Source organism: Phyllostomus discolor, chromosome 5 (assembly GCF_004126475.2).
Source record: "Phyllostomus discolor isolate MPI-MPIP mPhyDis1 chromosome 5, mPhyDis1.pri.v3, whole genome shotgun sequence".
NCBI classification, from domain to species: domain Eukaryota; kingdom Metazoa; phylum Chordata; class Mammalia; order Chiroptera; family Phyllostomidae; genus Phyllostomus; species Phyllostomus discolor.
The window spans coordinates 32,943,114-32,963,393 of NC_040907.2; the positions used below are offsets into that span (position 1 = coordinate 32,943,114).

Here is a 20,280-nt window from a genome sequence, read left to right on the forward strand (position 1 = left end):
ACCTACTAGGTATATCAGGCATCCTACCGGGCACTTCACCTACACAGTATTTCTAAACTGTTCCAGAAACACTTTATTGTCTACTCTATTGATAACAAACTGTAACTTTCCTAGCTTCATGCAGCAATTAGGTAGCAGAGCTAGGATTTGAAACTAAGTGTAGTTGATTTCAAAGCTTATTCTTCTAGAAGTTCAGCGGTATAATACTTTAGAGCCCAGGTGTGAACTCTGGCTCCACCACATTCTAGCTGTATGCTTTCAAATCCTGGCTTAATTTGAGTGCATAATATCTATAGGAAGGGTGTTTAATCTGCCTGTTTTGTAATGAGAACATAATCTGAGACTAAGAAATTTGTTCATGGTCACAAAGCTAGTAAGTGACAAACTGTCAGTGTATCTATGTCTCTATATCTAACATATAGGGTCCAGCAGAAGGCACACCTGCTTGAGTGTGGTTGGTAGGGTAATAATATGGATGTAATAATTTATAGTTTTAATTTAAACTTGCCACCTAAAATGTCATACGGTATGCTTAAGTGTGACATTATTATGTTACAGAATTATATGCTTATGGTTTTATGATAAAAATGGGGGGCGTTACTTGTGCCAGACCCCGTATTTATCATTTACCAATGGATGAAAGGCAGTAGGATGCAAGGGCTAAAAGCCAAAAGTCTGGACATCAGCTGGATGGGTCTGAATCCTGGCTTTAAAATTTGCTAGTTGTGTTAACTTGATCAAGTTATTTAATGTCTCTGTGCCTCAGTTTCCTCACCAATGAAACAGAATTAATATAAGCATCTCTTGGCAGTTATATTGAATATTAAATGAGTCAATATATGTAAAGCGCTTAGAAAAATTCCTGGCTAATTGCAAGTATTAATGTTAGGTATTTCTTTTGCTCTCAGCAGTCCATAATCCCTTTAAAGGCCAACCTACACTACTTCAGGTTTACTTTACTGCAATATAGAATAGAAATAATATCAGGTTTAAATCCTGGCTATACCACTTACCAATTGTATAACTTTGGGTTTGTTAATCTCTCTAGGGTACAAGTTTCCTCATTTAAGAAAAATAGAAGGGAATAATAATGGTATTTACAACTCATAGGTTTGTTGTGAAGATTAATTAAGAATAATGTATACAAAGCACCTGGCACTACAAGATTTTAATAAATGCTGTTTAGTCTTTTTCTTAAGGTATAAACATAGATATTGGAGGGAGGTGAAATAAAAACACCCTTAAATTGCACACAAAACTTTGCATGTATGTATATAAGTACTTTTTCTTAGGAAATGATATTCATGGCTATCAGATATTCAAAGCAGTGTGTAACCCCAAAATATTTCAAAATTGCTAAAGCCCATAGGTTACTAAAAACCAGAGGTTTCAATAAAACAAACCCCCCCCCCAAAACTAGAGATGAATATGATTTTTTAAAACACTAGAATTAAGTATACCAGGAGTAATCAGTTTAAATCACATGGGTATATTATTTTACTTAGAATATAAGGAATAAATTTGACCCAATAATAAGTTAAAAAAGAAAAAAACTTGTTGACAAATTTTCAAAGAATAAGAGGTGGCAGTAGAACAAAAAGGTCAAAATTAAGCAAAAGAAATAAGATAGCCTCTTTGGGTCATGTTTCCCATTGTCTTGATCAAAAGACATCTGGTACAAAGAAAAGCAATACGAAGAATAAAGGTAACTCATGGATGCAATCCTAATTTAGATGAAAAAATTCATATGTCAGCACTAATTGTTCTTCCCTAGAGGAAAAAAAGAACAATAAAGGATCCAAAGAAGCAAATAACACAGATAATTTAACGGTCCCCTTCGTATTGACAGACTGAGAAATCAGGAAACAGGTGGCAAGCTCCTCCTTCCTATCCCACGAGTGGGAAAAGGCTTAGGGATATCTAAGGAAACTAGGTATATCCAATCTGAAATTTTTACCAGCAAGGAATTAGGGTTTAGAAGAGGAAGAGAATCCAACCACTTTTCCACTTGTATAAAAATTTATATGAATAAATTTTTAGCCTTAATAGTTCAGGTACTATTTCCATCAATAAAACGATCCTTGCCCTGGCCAGGCAGCTCATCCCAATACAGCAAGGTTGTAGGTTCCATCCCCCATCAGGGTACATAGAAGAAATCAATCAATGTATGCATAAATAAGTAGAGCAACAAATTGATGTCTCTCTCTCCTTTCCTCTCTAAAAATCAATACATAATTTTTTAAATATGCAAAATAGGCAACAACCTAATTTTAAAAAATCTTCTGTGAAACTAAAATAAGGAAAGGAGGGAATGAAATGAAATGAAAATTTACCAAGTGCCTATATTTAACCCTTCACAAAAATCTTCTGTTGGATAGAAATTACTATCCCCAACTTACAGATGAAGAAACTGAGGGTTAGAGAAGTTAATTAACTTGATCAATGTCACCCACCTAATAATTGGCAGAGCTGGGATATGAACCCAGATTTTTCTGATTCTAAAGTTTTTTCTCCTTCTATTCCAATATACCTTCCCAAGTTATGTGAGTGATTGTGGGGAAAAAAATTATATAAAAAATATTTCTATACCTGGTATTCATCTGGGACACTGCAAGAGGATATGGAGGCTCTATGATAGTTGGTGAATGATTTATTCAATTTCAAATGCTCAGTATCCTAAAAAAGAGGATATTACTAATGAGTGACACAAATAAAAAATAAGAAACATGATTTAACCACTTATTAACAGACAAAATTAAATTACAGACAAAATTAGGTTACTTATATAAAGTGTCTTCATCTATAGATTAATAAGATAAAATCCTTGTGGGTTCCAATTATTTTCATGCTTTATAGTCATTCTGCCTACAAATTAATATTAATATTTATCCTAGGCATCAAACCCTACCAATGTATCTATTCATTAAGGAAAGCACAGATTCTGCCCCAAGATCATTATATCAACTAAGTGAGCTGGATATGTCAGGTAGTATTTAATATATAAGATTTTGACCAAAAGCTGCAAAATATTTTTTAAAAACCCACAAGGCATAATTTGGGTTAGATGTTTATTGGGTCTATAATGAAGTCAATGAACCTTCATCCTTGTGCATATGGAAGGTAAATACTGCATCCCCACAAACTGATTTGAATCACTTCAAAATCAGTGGTCTCTTTTGGTTCCACCAGCCCTCTATGGGTAGTCTCATCACTCCATACCCATCATTGTTTCCATACCCATCTGTGTACAGCAAACTTGCAGCTTTCACCTCTCTTCTGAGTTTCAAACCCATTTTTCTAATTACATACTGGGTATCTACCTTTAAATATTATTGAAGCAAAATATAGACCTCAAAGTCTTTTCTTTACAGTTCAGTATTTCTTATATTCTTTTATTTTTGCCTTAAGAATTTTTTTGGCCCTATACCTTCTATTTCAATTCTAGCAAAAAGGAATTGTCAAAATTAAGATAAGTGTGGAAAGAGTTAATAATGCAGGTACAGAAGTCATTTAGAAGAGATTTTTTAAAAAGATAAAGTCAGAGGCTGAAAATATTTACAAGAATAAAATCCTATTGAAAGCACCCTTGTAAGGCTGACTAAAAAGTCCTTCTTGGAGGTATGTGGACTTCATGAAGAGCTCTATGGATGCAGGTTTTAAAATATAAAGCCTTTCTGTGCTGCTTGGTTGTCATGGGTAACAGTATTCAGCTCCTTGATCCCTGTAACCCCAAGAAGTATACAGAGTGCCATTTTTCTTCATTAAACAGAGGAGGTTTAAAACTCCATATATGTCTCTTCTTTCTTTATGACTTAGGGTAAAAAATATAATGTTGATCCTCTCTCATTTAAAATGATACACATGAGACAGTTTGTTCTGACAGCATCATGCAAGCAATTAAAGCCAATGAAACCAAAACCACATAACACCTATACCTGGAAAAGCTAGGAGGTATCATGTATCAAATAGAAACCATCAAATCATCCTTACCTCTCCTTCCTCTTTCTTCCCCCATAAAATGTCTGTGTTTCCATCTCCACTTAGTTCCTGACTTCATCGACTAACCAGATTTACTCTAAGTCCCCACAGTTTGCTAAGTTACTTCTATATAAATCTGATTTAATTATTCTCTTGCTTAAAATGTTGATGGCTCTTCCATACATACAGAATAAAAAACAATCACAATCTGGTCCATTCTGTTCCAACTTTATCCCTTATCCACTCATCCTACATCTCAATCAAACTGAACTACTTGCATTTCCCCGAGTTTGAGTATCTGCACAGGCTGTCCCCTTTATTAACAATGCTTGGTAAACCCCCATCATCCTTCGCAATCCAACTCTAATATCACTTCCTCTGTGAAACCATATCCTGGACACCATGGTAATGTTATTTCTGCCTGTGTTCACACACATCGCATTTTCAGACTTGCTTGTTTACACATTACTTACAGTAGAACTCTAACTTCAAACATTAACCGATCCTTTACTATGTAGCTGACTGAGCTAGATAATGTGAAGAATGCAAGATCGAGCATAGAAGGGTTCAGTCCTCCAGAAATTTTCACAGTGAAAACAAATACAAATGGCATGTTGTCGACTGAAAACCTCTTTCACATACCTAAGCAAAGATGATTCTCAAGGAATTCGTGGTCCACTTATTTCTCCCATTAGTTCCCCTTCGCGCCATCAGTCCAGGCTCCTGGAGGGCTGAACCCACTACGGGGCCTTGAACGTTACCCACCGTCCTTTCCCGGTCCCCACTGCAGCCTCTTACTGAAAGCCAAAGCATAAAGTGCAACTCACCGCAACCTCCGCCAAGCCCAGGTCTGTTTGTTAAGCCGGAACAGAGGTAAGCTCCAAGGAGCACCTCCACCGACCCCGCCCTGGGACGTTGGGGTCGCGGGAACCCAGGCGGCAAACACTAGCTAGTGAAACCGAAGCCCGCGCCGCGCCTGCTGAGTGGTCAAAAATCCGACCCATCAGGGTGCAGGGTGAATACTGGAGGTTTTACCGGACGTCTCTCGACGGGCTGGTACGCCAGCCAATCAGTGCCCCGCACACGGGCAACGCTAGGCCAATCCCAAGCCTCCTTGGAGAAACGAAGGTGACGCCGGCGCTCCGGGATCAGGTTCCGGAGGATTTAAACACTTAGTTTTTTTGTCAACGGTTAAGTTCCGGGATGGGGCGGGCCTTGCCTACGCACTATGAGAACCTCAGCTTGCCAGAAATACGCGAAGCAAAGGAAGCGATTGCTCCTTTTTGTGATCGCCCGGTCGTCCCTCCGAGAATAGAAGAGAGTGAAATTCTTGACTTGAATGGGCAAAAGAGAGGGCAAGTTAGACTTCTTCCAGTTTCTTTCCTAAGAAGCGTCCTCTCTTCTCGATAACAAACGTTTTTAAAAACATTTCTTTGTATATAGCCGTGACTGATGTTGGTTGTTGGGCCTCCCCCTGCAAATCGAAAGACCCTCCAGGTTCTGTTCTGGTCGGGGCACCTGCCTGGGTTGCGGTGGGGCGCATCCCCTCCCCATGTGTATGAGCGGCAACTGATGGATGTTTTTCTCTCACATCATGTTTCTGGCCCTCTCTCTAAAAGTAAATAAATATTTTTAAAATTTCTTTGTACATAGCCCTGGCTGGTGTAGCTCAGTGGATTGAACAAGGCCTGTGAAGCAAAGGGTCGCAGGCTGGATTGCCAGTCAGGGCACATGCCTGGGTTGCAGGCCAGCTGCCTGTTTAGGGGGCGTGTGCGAGGCAACCACACATTGATGTTTCTCTGCCTTTGTCTCTTTACTTTCTCCTCTCTCTAAAAAGAGAAAAATAAAATCTTTAAATTTTTTCTTCGTACATAAAGGGCATATGGTATAAATATATATGGCACATGTATATATGTGGCATATGGTATTAATATTGGTGTAATAACTTGTAACCTCCACAACTATTGTTGGTAACTGGGCCTTCTCCGCTCCTGTCTATTACAGTCCTGTCAAAGTAGAGAGGAATAATCCCTAATCAACAAGGGAGGAAACAAGATACTACACAGCTAGCGAGTACAGAGTCAAGATTTGAAATGCCACTTACTTTCCTCTAGAGTCTACTTTTGTTAGTTTACTGAGTAATATGGGAGTGCCTTGAAGTCTGAACTGCATTTGTAGACTGTCTTGTTCTGAATGTGTCCATGGTTTTGACAGAGTGTAAATGTATCAAACTAGCCATGAAATATATGCTCCACAGAATGTCATTCTCTACTTTCCTGCAAAGATTTCCTGGGCACACATTTTCAGGGAAATGATGGGCAGTTCCTCAGCTCTGGTTTGAGAGCAGGAAAAGCCTCAGACAGCAATGCACGTGTGACAAAGTGTTGGCCAACTCAGTGGGGAGCTCTGGACATTAGAGGAGCCCCACAGTAGTTAGAAATGGCTAGAACTCTTGCTGTGCTCAATAGTAGCCTGAGGTTTCCTGAAAGAGCAAGCACCAAAGCTAAGGCAGATCCTAAAGGCCAGCAAGAGGCAGTCAGGCAAGTGTACTCTTTGCAGCTGATTGGCAAGTTCTTTCAGGAGAGAGGTACAAGTCACACACCCTTGATGGATGCAAAGACCCTGGGATGGGAGCCTCTTGGCATTTTTAAGAAAAATCATGAAGACTAGTATGTGCTGGGCAGAGTGAGTGAGGAGAGGATTATCAAGAGTTGAAGGGCTCCTATTTGTTTTGTTTTGTTTTGTTTTGGAATAAATGGAATTAGTCATTTAAAAAGAAGAGTTGAAGAGGGGAGGAGGTGTTGGTAGATCATTCGGGTTCTTCTAGGCCATGATAAGGACTTGGCTGCATTCTTGAGTGTGATAGGAAGCCATTTGAAGATTTTAAACAGGGAACCGATGAGATCTGATTTTTGGTTTTAAAAAGACTACTGTAGTTGCCCCACTGAGAATAAACTGGAGAGGCAAGGGCAGAAGTAAGGAGACTAGTTAGAAGGCTACTGCAAAAACCTAAGGGAGAGATTTATGGTGGCTTGAACCAGAATGGTAGCAATGAAAGTTGCTGAATTCTGGATGTATATTGCAGGTAGAATCAGCAGGATTTGATTAAAGATTAAATTTAGAATGTAAAAGAAAAAGACCTTGTGTGGGCCTTCTCTGTCATTATATGAAGGTCCTAATCGTCAAAGCAGAGAGGTATTGTATTATCCCTATTCAACAAGGGAGGAAATTTAAAAGATCATGCAGCTAGTTCATGTAGAGTCAGGATTTGAAATGCCACTTACTTTCCCCTAGTTTTATTTAGAACCACTTTAAGATATCTGAAAGGGAAATTAAGATGATACAAATTAGACAAAAAAGAAGGGATGAGCATAAAACATAAGTCCCTATTCCTTGGGTGTGGGCTGGGCATAGTGACATTCTTCCAAAGCAAACAGTATGGAAGGGTGGGAGCAGGAAGAATAACTTTACATTGGGGAAGTCTGTCCAACAGTGCTTCAGCCACGTAATCAAGGCCAACATTAATAGTCATGAGTCATGTTGATAGTATGTATACTCATTGCTGTGATGAAAATGGCATATTATCTCTATAGTCTTCTTTCCAATAACCTATAACCTCAGTCCTAAGAAAAACATCAGACCAATCCCAGTAGTGGGGAATCCTATAAAATACCTGACCTATACTCAAAATTGTCAAAGTTATCAAACCAAGGAAAGTCTGAGAAACTAGCCAAGAGGCACCTGAAGTGATAGGACAACTAAATGTAATGTGGTATCATGGGTGGAATTGTGGAACAGAAAAATGACACTAGGTTAAAAACTAAGAAAATCTAATAATTCAAGGACTTTAATTAATAATATTGTACCAATATTGGTTTGTTAATTGTAACAAATGTACCATACTAAATATGTTAATAGGAAAAGCTGTATGTATATGGGGTGTATGGGAACTTTGTATTACAATCTCATTTTTTCTATAAATCTCAAACTTTTCTAAACAATAAAGTCTGTTAAAAACAAAAAAAGGAAGCCCTGGCTGGTGTAGCTCAGTTGATTGAGCACAGGCTGCAAACCAAAGGGTCACCGGTTTGATTCCCAGTCAGGGCACATGCCTGGGTCAGGCTAGGTCCCCATTAGGGGGATGTGAGAGGCAATCACACATTGATGTTTCCCTCCCTCTCTTTCTCCTTCCATTTCCCTCTCCCTAAAAATAAATAATAAGTGAAATATTTTAAAAACATATTAAAAAGAAAGAAAGAAGAGGCAAGAGGAGAGTTGAAGCATATGCTATATTTTTAACAACACAATAAAATATCTTATTGTTGTTTAATAATAATAACTCACATACCAAAAAAGAACTTTAATTAAACATATCACTACTATTGGACTTCTAGACAGGATATACACTTAGTGCTATGCATAGAGTAAATGCTTTTTTAATTGAATGAAGATAAAAGTAGTCTTCATTTTAGGATTGGAATGACTCAGCCTTATATTTAGTACAGCCTAGAGATGCCTAAAGGGATTATTTTCTAGATATTAAACATTTTTAAAATTATGGTATAGTGTAACTAGCACTGGCTTTGGGGATCTGGCCCCAAATTCTGCCATTAAATCTAAGATTGATTTTTTTCCTTCACATATTATACATTATCATAAAAAAGATTGAATGCATAAAGAATATAAAAGTTAATTAAAAGCTGCCCATATATTATTAGTGCAGATGTACTAACGATTGGCATTGTTAATAAATGAGCAACACATTGCTGTAAATTCACAGAGATTAAGGGAATTAATTTGTTAATTACAAAGAGAATAACCTTAGTGAAATAAAATCTACAAATGCTATACCAAGGACCTGCTACACACTAAGTTTTGTGCTAGATGGAAAGGAGAATTGGAAGGATATAGCAAGCACAGAAGAAGGAAGGAACAACTTTATAGACAGGGTAATAAGAGGCAATTATCCAAAGCAAATATGAATTATTGTTAGATTGCTGGCCACTTTAAATAGATCGACTATATGCTATGCTATTCTTTGCTCCCTGTTTATATATATTCATGTCAGTTCAGGACACTGGAATTGTTATGGCTGTTGGCCCTAACAGTGAAAAGCTACCAGTCTTATTTTTCAAATTTGCAAGTGTTTTAATTTTCTTCAGAATGAACCATTTCCAGTGTGTTATACTTTTTAAAGTACGAATTTGTTGCACAAACAATGCTATAAGAAAATATTGCAAATGGAAAAATGCACCCAAAATTCTACATCCTAACACATCAACTGTCTTCATTTTTTTTTTCATTTTCCTTTTTAGTCACTAAGTGACATGATCTTTATGATTAGACCAGATTAATGTTCAGTGTTATAAATGCTGATGTGCCTTTTAATAGGCTGACTGTGGGAATTAAAGAGCTATTGTTATCACCGGGAACAGGGAAGTTGGAATTAGTTATCAGTTTTGCTACTCATTTACTGAATTTCTCCAAACACTCAACTTTCCCTCCCTCTATTTACACTTTTGAGCTAAGCTGGACTATTGCTTTGTAAACACAAGTACAACTTCACTTTGTTGCACATCGCTTTGATGTTCATCTTGTTGAACATCATTATTTTTAAGGGTGGTTGCCAGTCTTTCAATTTATGCAAAATTCCTTTGAGATTCTTAAGCCTCTCATTAGAGATAACAATAACAATTTATGAATTAAGTAATGTTGACTTATTTTATTTTTTAAAGCTTGGATTGTTTGGAATAAAAACTAGAATAAGTAAATAACACACACCAGTAAATTCTCTGATAGTATTTGCTAATCTGAGTTAACATACTATCATCCTGATTTTTCATTCAGGGAACTAGCTCCTCTGTTGTAAATTAACTGTCCATATACGCAAGGGTTTATTTCTAGCCTATTTACTCTGTTTCATTGTTCTATGTGTCTATTTTTATAACACTGCTATAATGTTTTAATTACTATAGCTTTGTAATATAGTTTGAAATCAGGCAGCATAATGCCTCCAGCTTTGTTCTTCTTTCTTAAGATTGCTTTGTCTATTTGAGGTCTTTTGTGGTTCCATACAAATTTTAAGATTGTTTATTCTATCTTGTGAAAAATACCATTGGGATTTTGACAGGGATTGCAATGAATCTGTATAGTGCCTTGGATAATGGACATTGTAACATTATTAATTCTTGCAGTTTATGAGCACAGAATATCTTTACATTTGTGTCTCCCTTAATATCTTTCTTTAATGTCTTGTAGTTTTCAATATATAGGTCTTTCAACTCCTTGGTGAAATTTATTCCTATGTATTTTATTATTTTTGATGCAATGGGATTGTTTTCTTTCTTTTTTTTAAACAAGTTTATTTAAACAACAAAATGCTGGATTTGAAGGGAAAACTAGGATTCATTTCTTTTCATTTATCCCTACTTAGAGGCAGATTGCCCTACGTGTAACAGCTACATACAAAAAAGTTATGAAATTGTCCTTGGTTTTACAATGATGAATGAGAAACATTAAAATCTCCAGTCAAACAAGATATGCAAGGATTTTTATGTTTTGTTTTTGTCTTTGTTAAACAGTGAGAGCAAAATAATTTACTGGAATATAAAGATAAGAGCTGAATGAGCATGCCACTAATGGAGAAAGGGGGTATTTTCACAGAACCAGTATTTTTCCCCATCTCATTTCCATTTGATGTTGATCAAAACATACCATCGGCTATTCAGTTAAAAAAAATGCAAGTGCTTGTGCACATACATCAGTTACGTTATGCACAATTAAAGGAATGGGGAAAGAGAAAATGAAAGAATAGAGAAAACTAGACTGTAGTAGTCAGAATGTGGTGGAACCAAATTACAGTTTACTAATTGAGAATGGCTTCTTGGTCTGGAGGGACAGAGTTCTGAAGTAAAGTAGCAGCTTCCCTTTTTAGCAGACACCTCCTGTCTGCTGCTGGAACACATCAATTATGTCTTCATCCTCCATTTCCAACTGTGCAGGTGTGTCTATTTCATTGATTGGCTGCCCGTCAAATCAGAATCTGATCTGCCTCACTAACAAGCCCTATGTTTTACAATAGGCTTTCACTAGTTTACTAAGTGGTGTATGCCTCTTAATCTTAAACTGCACCACACAACCATCCTGCTCTACCACCTTCAAATTAATATGATCGTTATTCTCAGTCTTGACCCCTTCCTTGGGCTTTACGTCTGCCATGGTGAGCACTGGTGTCTCTTCAAGTGCCGCTTCACAAAAGAGGTACCAGGTCTGTACCGAATGAGCACACAAGCAACACCAGGAGCAGCAGAAGCAGCAGATTGTTTTATTTCTGATAGTTTGCCACACATTTATATGTATTGATTTTGTATCATGCAACTTATTTACTGAATTTGCCTATTCTAACAGTTTTTTGATGGAGTCTTTAGGGTTTTCTATATATATAATATCATGTCATCTGCAAATAGTGACAGTTTTACTTCTTCCTTTTCAGTTTGGATAACTACTTCTTTTTCTTGTCTAATTGCTCTGGCTAGAACTTCCAATGCTATGTTGAATAAAAGTAGATGATGGTATATGATCCTTTTTATGTATTGTTGAATTTGGTTTGCTAATATCTTGTTGAAAATTTTTGCATCTATGTTCACTAGGAATATTGGCCTGTAATTCTTGTGTGTGGCATTGTCTGGTTATCAGGGTAATGCTGGCTTCATAAACTGTGTTTAAAAGAGCCCTCCCTTTTTTATTTTTTGGATAAAGATTGGTATTAATTCTTTTTTAAATGGTTGGTAGTTTTCACCAGTGAAGATACCTGGTCCTGGAATTTTGTTTGTTAGGATGTTTTTCAATACTGATTCCATCTCCTTGCTAGTACTCTATCTGTTCACATTTTTTATTTCATCATAATTTAGTTTTTGTAGGTATGTTTCTAGAAATTTACCAACTTCTTCTAGGATGTCCACTTTGTTGGCGTATAATTGTTTGTAATTGTCTCTTATGATCTTTTGTATTTCTGTGGTATTAGTTGTAACATCTCTTTGATTTCTAGTCTGATTCTTCCAGGAAACTTGGAGTTCCCTTAAAAGAGTGAATCATGTTATAACAATAAATACATTGCCATATTGTGTAAAGAGTGATGGGACACGGTCCCTTCCTTCAAGGAACTCTAAATCTAGTGTGGAGATACACAATACATCACCCAGTGTTACAACAGAAGTAAACAAGGGACAGAGTGAGTGGAGAGGTGGTATGTGTAGAAGCACAAAAGAGGAGCATCTAACCCAGTCTTGGGTTAGAGAAAGCTTCCTGGAGGAGGTAAAATATGAGCTGAATCCTGAAAAATGAATAGCATATACCACCAAAGAGGTGTGGTCAAGAATGGGAAAGTAAAAGTATGCAAACAGATGACCTATCTCTAATGGGCAATTATGACCAACAGGACAAATAAATGGTGACAAGGTCCAATTTCTGAAGCTCCTAGAGACTTCACTAGGAACCTAACTATATCCTGGGAATAGTATGTATTCACTGAATATATGTAAAAGACGTAATGTACTTGATGATAAATAAACACATATGGGTAGGAGTGGGTCTAGAGGATAGCTCTTGTTACACATCATTCTGAGCTCAGTCTTCTCATATGTAATAAAACTTGCTTCATCGGGATTTTGTGACTATGGAACTTTTTATGAGGCGTCAGAATTCTAGAGAAAGAATGCAGCTTTTGAATCCCAACATGCTGAGTTTGAAATTTACTTTGCTATCTACTGTTTATGTGGTCTTGAACAAAATATTTCCACTTCCTGGCTTTGTTTTTCCATCTACAAAATGGCAGCACTAACTTCAGAGCATTATGAGGATTTTATAAGGCAAGGCTGATTTTTTTAAAGATTTTATGTTTATTTTTTAGGGAAAGGAGAAAGGAGGGAGAGAGAGGGAGAGAAACATCTATGTGAGAGAGAAACACTGATCAGTTACCTCTTGTATGCATCCCCACTGGGGGCCAAACCTGCAACCCAGGCATGTGCCCTGTCCAGGATTGAACTGGCAGCCTTTTGCTTTGTGGGACAACACATAACCAACTAAGCCACACCAATCAGGGCAGGGCAAGGCTGATGTTTAGCCAACACACAACTGGTAAGACTCTGCTGGCAGATAAAATATTGAATTACTTCCATATGAGTTGGTATATAGCTACTCCCCTGAGCACTTGAGTACCGTTCATCCCTCTTCTGGGATACCAAGGACCTACCCATGGTCCACAATTAGAGGGTTGATGCCCAGCATAGCAAATCCTGGTACAGAAATCTCTACAGATATTCTGATTGTACTGATTATTGAAAAGTTTGAACATTATCACAAAATATAGGTTATATAAGTGAAGTGCCTGGTACATAGTGGATATTCCACAGATACTCATCCAATTTATTTAAGCTATGGATTCAATCTATGGGTTTAGATAAGGAATGGACCCCTAATGGGTAACATCCACTTACTCAATATATATTTATTGAGGCATATTATTATTGAAGGTCTGTTGTTTGCATCTAGATGGAACTCACTGCTTCTCTGCCATCTCCACAGACTAGGAGCACTGATATAAGGCTAAGACAAAATGACTATGGTGGGGAGAAAATAGGATTAAAGTGCTAATTGACCTTTGTCTGTGGACAGCAGAGGGGTTCAAAGTTCAAGCATCGGAGTAACATGGTGTCTTATATGAATCCTGGTCTCCTTGGCTTGGCTCCACGTGACTGCCTGGTGTAGTAAGGTATTTTGGAAAAACTCTTCCATGTGTCTCCTGTCTCTGTTCACAACACTACTCATACTAAACATTTCTGGTTACCAAATGTACGTGTGCCTTAGAGGCAGGGGACAAGGTTCCCACACAAATCATCTTTTGTTGTAAGCCATTTTGTTTTGGGTTTGGGTTGTTATATAGCAATAGATAACCAGGACAGGTCCAAAGAGCCAATAAATAATAAACTGTTCTTTGGCCTAGCTTTGTTCTTCCTGGAAATAACTCCCTGGAAAACCCTTGGCAGAGATAGATATCTGTGTTTAACTTTTTCTTTTCACATTAGATTTTCCTAGCATGGTTGGCAGAAAGAGATGGACAAGGTACAGGACTGTAAGTACTCAACGTACTGTGGTCATAGTTTTCCAGGGAGGCACAGAGGAAAAAGTCACTACAAAGTGCTATGTGTAGGTATACCATGAAGTTTTGGACCCAAATTCTTGTGTGGAATCCTTAGTTCTGGTAGACTCTATCATCAGAGCAAGAAAGACTTTATTTATGGCCTTAACTAAAAACATGTGAACAGGGCCTAGGGACTTCATTAAAAGCAAGTTTCCTAGACCCCTTTTCCACAGACCCATACCTTAATATCTTTCAAGTCTAATTGCCAGCAGAACCACAGAAAAGTTGCTTAAAAGAATGTACACAAAGGAAAAGAGAAGGCATATTTGCTTTGCTGTGCCCTTCTATTGTATTCCTAATTCTTTTAGTAAAATGACTGGCTGTTCTTGTTTTCAGCTGACCTGTGTCCTAACTTCTCCTCCCCAGAACATGAAGGTTTGGAGGCTTCCTTTGAGCTTGGATCGAACTTCTCACACTAGGTATTTTGCCAGGTCAGGGTTTAGCAAACTATAGCCTGTGAGTGCCTGTTTTGTTATAGCCTGCAAGTTAAAATGATTTTTGCATTTTTAAATAGATAAAAACATAAAAGAAAGTATATTTTTGGACACATGCAAATTATATGAAATTCAAATTCTAGGGTCCATATAAAAAGTTTTATATAACCATACTTATTATTAATTTATGTATTGTCTGGGTCTGCTTTTGTACCTACAGTGGCAAAGTTGAGTAGTTGCATCAGAGATGATATGACCCACAAATCCCAAAATATTTATTACCTAGGTCTTTATAAAAAATTTTCAAATCCCTGTGCTAGTTACCAGGGACATGTCCTTAAGAGGATTAGTATGAGCAATTGGATAACTGTCCTTTTTTTCATCAAAGAACATGAACATGGTAGGACCTTATAGATCATCCACACCAAGGCTTTCATTTTACCTTTCCATTTCCCAGTTTGAAGATGAAAATCTGAAGTTCAAAGATTCATAGGTGTTTCCTAAGTTTACTCTGAGTTATTAGTAGCATAGGGACTTTGCCTTACTCTTGGTAGGATACCCCTGTCTATTCATCCTTCCTGAGTCCTAATATCTAAAGTGTGGCAAGATCTTGGACAAGTTACTTACTTTCTCTGTATCTCTGTTTCCATGCTGTAACATGAAGATTCTGAACTTAGTTTTGCTCCTTTCAACCCTGATGTACACTGCTGTTTAACAAGATGATACCTAGTTCTATAACAATAACAACAAGAACATGAGACTTGGATTCAGAAGCCCAGAATTCCAGCTCCTGCTGCTTAATATCCTTGGATAACATATGGCTTCAAGTTTCCTTCACAAAATGAGCATAATAGTAACATCTAGGTCAATAAGATGGGAGTTATGATAGGGCTCAATAAACAACAAAAAAGGAATTCATGAAGGAATATGAATAAATATTAATAAGATTTCTTCACCTGTGATAATCTGAGATATTCTATTCCATCTTCTGTGGTGGGAAGGAAAAGGTATAAATTGGAAAAGAAGGAAGTAGGAACTGAAGAGGGAAGGGATAAGAGGGGCAAAGAAAAATAAGAGGGTAGACAGAAGGAGAGGAAAAGAGAAGTAGTTGGGGAGGAGAGGAAGTTAGAAATGGAAAAAGATGGGGAGAAAAGATGGAAAATTTAAAAAAGAGGAGGAAAAGGTAGAATGAGATTGGGAGGAAGCTGGAAATAGGGGAGAGACATAGTAGAGGGAAAAGACTGAGGATAGCCAGACAGAAGGCTATGTCACCATCTTCCCCTGCTGTTTGCCATCATTTCCCAGCCTTCTGTTCACTCTGCCCTCAGCAACTTAGTTCCTCTTTCATAGTCTCTTTCTTCACTCTAATATTCCCTGACTTAAGCTTCTACTCAGATGATAAACTCAGCACCCTGTCTTCTCAGTTCTAACAACAGGGCATTCATTCTGCCTCAACCTTCCACTTCCTATGTCTTACCCAGCATGGGCTCACCTTGGACCTTAGCATTACCAGAAACTCACCACCTCTAAAATCTCAATTCTAAATATCCTGTTCAGACCACCAGCATCTGTAATGCCAGCTCACTTGCTTAAGTATGGTACTGCAACCATTCTTTGACAGCAACACTTCTAATTCTTTGACCCCTTTCCAGGCTCATGACACATGCCAAAAATTGCTTTCTGTATGGTTTTGAGCCCACATACATCATCATAAACATTCTATTACCAATATCCTCTTGGCTCACTCTCCCTCTCTACTTGTTTGGCAAAACTCCTACCCTGGATAAACTCAACCACCTGTCTTCTCTCTGCCTGCACCTGAACAAACATCTTCAAATACTTTTAAATCCATAATCTTCATAAAATTTATGACAGAGACCTTAACCTGCACAAAATCAATAGGTAGGGCCTCTGGAGGAGCTAGGACCTATGGGAGGAGCCCTAAAGCAGTGCAATCTCTTACCATGGTCAGATGTTAACCTGAAGGTCAGGGAGGAGCTCTTGGGGGATGATGCTGAAGTTGAGTTCTGAACTGGCTTATGGTAGTTCATGTATATTGCTCGTGATGTTTGTACTACTGGATTACAATACTTCCCTCTTCCTGAATAAATCATTTTTGGTGACAGAATACCTAGCTGATTTTGTTTTATGGTCGACAAACTCAAACACCAAATGAGTTCCTAATATTGCTCAGAAGTCCTACTGATTAGTTTTCTTTAGAAAGCCAGTTTTCCACCCTCAAAGATGTCTACTTTATACCTTCCCTTTTCTCAAACACCCTAATCCCTTCCTTTTGCCCTTGGCTGAATGCTTCCTTATCTTCAAACTTTCCTGTAATGTACTCTTCTTGTAACTATTATAAATGAACTTCTTTATCTCTAAAACCTTTTTATTATCTAAGGCTGCTCGTGTGCCCTTTGGAATCCATCTGATTTTCTTTTCAAGGGGATGCCCCTCTTCCTTTCTTTCACATCGATCTTAGTAGCTTAAATATAAGTTCTAACACAGCATTTGCCCCATAGAACACTTAGTGATGATGGAAATGTTCTGTATGTGCACTGTTCAGTACAATTGCCTCTAGACACGTGATTATTGAGCACTTGAGATTTTGTTAGTATGACTGAGGAACTGAATTTTTTATTGTATTTAATGTAATTAATTTAAATAGCCATAAATGGCTGGTGGCTACCATATTAGACATTATCATTCCTAGTGTCATCCTAAGTAAACTAAGGGTTGACCCCTTATTCTCTCAATTGTCTTCAGCTCCTCATTTCCTATCCATTCCTCTTTCAATCTAGCTTCAAATTAAATATGTGTGATCTGCTTTGGGCAGAACTGTAGAATTCATAAGTCTAAAGTCTTCCTGTTGCCAAAGTCAATTGATCTATCCTTATCTGCTTTATTTATTTATTTATTTATTTATTTATTTGTTTGTTTATAGAGAGGGAAGGGAGGGATAAAGAGAGAGAGATAGAAACATCAATGTGCGGTTGCTGGGGGTCATGGCCTGCAACCCAGCCATGCACCCTGGCTGGGAATCGAACCTGTGACACTATGGTTCACAGCCCGAGCTCAATCCATTGAGCTACCCCAGCCAGGGCCCTTATCTGCTTTTAACACAGTGTTCACTGCTGCATTACCAAAATCCCACTCGAAATACTTTTTGCTGGAACACCACATTAATATGTTTTTTCTCTTACTTTTCTGGCTCTTCCTTTTTAGGCTCCTCCTCCTCCCTCCAACTTTCATTAAAGGTCTGTGATCACCAAGACTCACTCCTTAGACTCCTTTTCTCCTTTAAGATTGTTCTCTTTCATGCAGGGGGCAGAGAAACGGAGTTAGAGTTAAAGAGCTTCCCAGTGCAATTAGAGTATAAACCCAAATTCCTTTCCTCAACTAAAGCGCCTGAATGACCTGCCCCCAGTCTAACTCTCGCACCTTCTGTTATTCCCGTCATTCATATAGCTCAGGTCTTACTTGTCTTCTCTAACACAAGCCGTTTCAGGGATTTTGCACACGCTTTTCTGTTTTCGTGGGACACTGTATTCTAGTCTTTGCTTGGTTTTGCTCTTTCCTATCCTTATGTCTTTGCCCAAATGTCACCTCTTCAGAAGTCTTTTCTGACTGCCTTTCCCAAATTACATTCACCCCTGTTATTCTTCCGTTTTTCCCCATTCAAAGCTCATATTGCTATTTTATTTGTTCTTTGTTTGTTGCTATTTGCATTTATTTACTTATTCGTGTGTTGGCTTGTTCAGGTCGGCTGCCTCCCCACTGGAATTTAAACTCCTTGTGAATAGAGACAATAGGCTCTGCTCTCGCGTCACAGAATTCAACACAGATCGACCCTAGGATGCCTAGGATAAAGAACCGACGGTTTGAACCAATGAACGAGCGGGCAGAGGCGGAGGGAGGGGAGGGGGCGCGGCCCCGTCGGCCGGGCCCCGGCGCCACCGCCGGGGAGTAGTGGAAGACCCTCCTCTTCCGGCCCCCGCGAGGACGCCCCGGCAGCCCAGGCGGCTGGGCTGCTGCGGGCGCCGGCTCGGCCCGCCCTCTTCCCGCCGCCCCGCCCCGCGTCTCCGCCGGCCGGCTGCTGTCAGCTCCTTCAGCGTCCGGCCGAGACGCTGTGTATGCTGAGCCGCTGCGGCCGCAGGCTACTGCACGTCCTGGGCCTTAGTTTCCCGCTGCTGACCCGTCGGCCGCTTTTCCTTGGCCCTCACCGCCTCATGAAACCGCTGGTTGTGTTCGTCCTCGGCGGTCCGGGCGCCGGCAAAGGAACCCAGTGCACTCGCATCGTCGAGGTGAGGCCCGGGCAGCTGGCGGTCTCCTGGACTTGACCGGACGCTGGGCCGGCTTGTCCCGTCGCGCCCGCCGTCTGCGCCCCCCAGAGCCGCGGCGCCGCAGACTACGCGTCCCGGCGACCATCGCGCCACCCGCGTGATGGTGGTCGGGGGTCCCCAGGCGCACGGCATGTCGGGACTAGTAGTCCACGTCTGTCCGCCTCTGGGGGCCCCGGGAGTGGAGGGAGAGTGCTTGGACTTGCTTTCTTCCTGCGCCCCTCTTTGCATTTTGGGACAAAGTTCGTCTTGAGAGTAGGCACGGAGAGGAATTACGGGAGGTTCAGCATCCGGGGACTTCCTAGCGCGCAGAGTTCATTGTGGCAAAGTTCAACGTGTCGCTGGGTGTGGAATAATCACTGGCAGCAGGAGCGCGGATTTTGGTTAGAGGCAGTGTCGGTTTACAGCTGCTTGTCTGAAGGGCACGCCAATTTTTCTTTCTGTTCTTTTTTTAATCCTTACTCGAGGATTCGTTTATTGCTTTTAGAAAGGAAAAGGGGGAGTGAGAGTGCGGGGGCGGGGAGGAAGGAGAGAGAAACTTCGATTGGTTGCCTCCCATACTCGCTCCAACCTGGGGAACGGGCAACCTAGGCAAGTGCCCTGACCTGGAATGGAACCCTCAACCTTTTGATGTAGAGGACCACGCTGCAACCAACTGAGCCACCCGGCCAGGGCGAGACAGATTTTTCAACTCTGTCGTTTCCTGTGGGCTCTCTAAACTACGAACCTTCAACTAACCAGCTTTAACTCTAACTAACCAGCCTTAACCCTAGAAAGAAGTCCCAGCTGACAAACTGTTACTTTAGGTGTTCTGTGATCTGCCGGTAGCGCCTCTGGCCTCTACAATGGTCAGTGCCAATCCTGACGCAGTTCCTGTGGTTGGAAAAGCCGTGGAGCTCAGTGCTGAGATCACGCTGCAACCTCAGGCCTGCCCAGCCAACTCACGCTTTGTTCGTTTACTTCCTCTCTCTGAGTCTCAGTTGCCACCTCCGGAACGTAGCAGACCGTACACCCAGTTTAGTTTAGAGTCAGTGTAAACTACCTCCCAATTCTGATATTGTGGTATTTTTTCCCCCAAATTGTGATAAGGTTACCACTTCAATCCTGTTAAAAATTCTAGAACTGATACGTGGTTACTTGCAATAACACTGAAGAGAAATGCTTATTGGACAGTCTGGGGAATATTTCGGAGTGAAGGAAAACAAAATGTGTAGAAACAGAAGAGGTGACATGGGTGCTTAAAACACCACGAGAGTCCCTGTGAAACTCGGTGACCAACGAAAGTTTTGACCCCGAACTTTTAAAATAATTCCCTCTGTTGCATGATGTG

General features: G+C 39.6%; 2 protein-coding genes and 1 pseudogene across 4 annotated transcripts in view; 1 reads left to right on the forward strand and 2 right to left on the reverse strand.

Annotated features, from left to right (window-relative positions):
* The window catches only part of STIL (STIL centriolar assembly protein), a 45,040-nt gene extending 40,041 nt beyond the window's left edge, over positions 1-4,999 (reverse strand). Inside the window, exons 1-2 of one of the 3 annotated variants that reach the window (XM_036026048.1) lie at positions 4,806-4,999; positions 2,590-2,676 (exon numbers count right to left, since the gene is read on the reverse strand). In XM_036026048.1, the coding sequence (XP_035881941.1) occupies positions 2,590-2,600 (11 nt within the window). In that variant the 5' untranslated portion in view covers positions 2,601-2,676; positions 4,806-4,999. Of the gene's footprint in view, positions 1-2,589; positions 2,677-4,620 lie in introns of all 3 variants that reach the window. The other 2 variants (XM_028513049.2, XM_028513050.2) reach the window with 2 other exon arrangements.
* A 5,548-nt stretch (positions 5,000-10,547) lies between these two features.
* Positions 10,548-11,211, reverse strand: LOC114497463 (annotated as a pseudogene).
* Positions 11,212-18,627: 7,416 nt separating this feature from the next.
* Positions 18,628-20,280, forward strand: part of CMPK1 (cytidine/uridine monophosphate kinase 1) — a 33,981-nt gene continuing 32,328 nt past the window's right edge. The window contains exon 1 of the mRNA XM_028512476.2: positions 18,628-18,914. Within this exon, the coding sequence (XP_028368277.1) occupies positions 18,744-18,914 (171 nt within the window). The 5' untranslated portion in view covers positions 18,628-18,743. The remainder of the gene's footprint in view (positions 18,915-20,280) is intronic.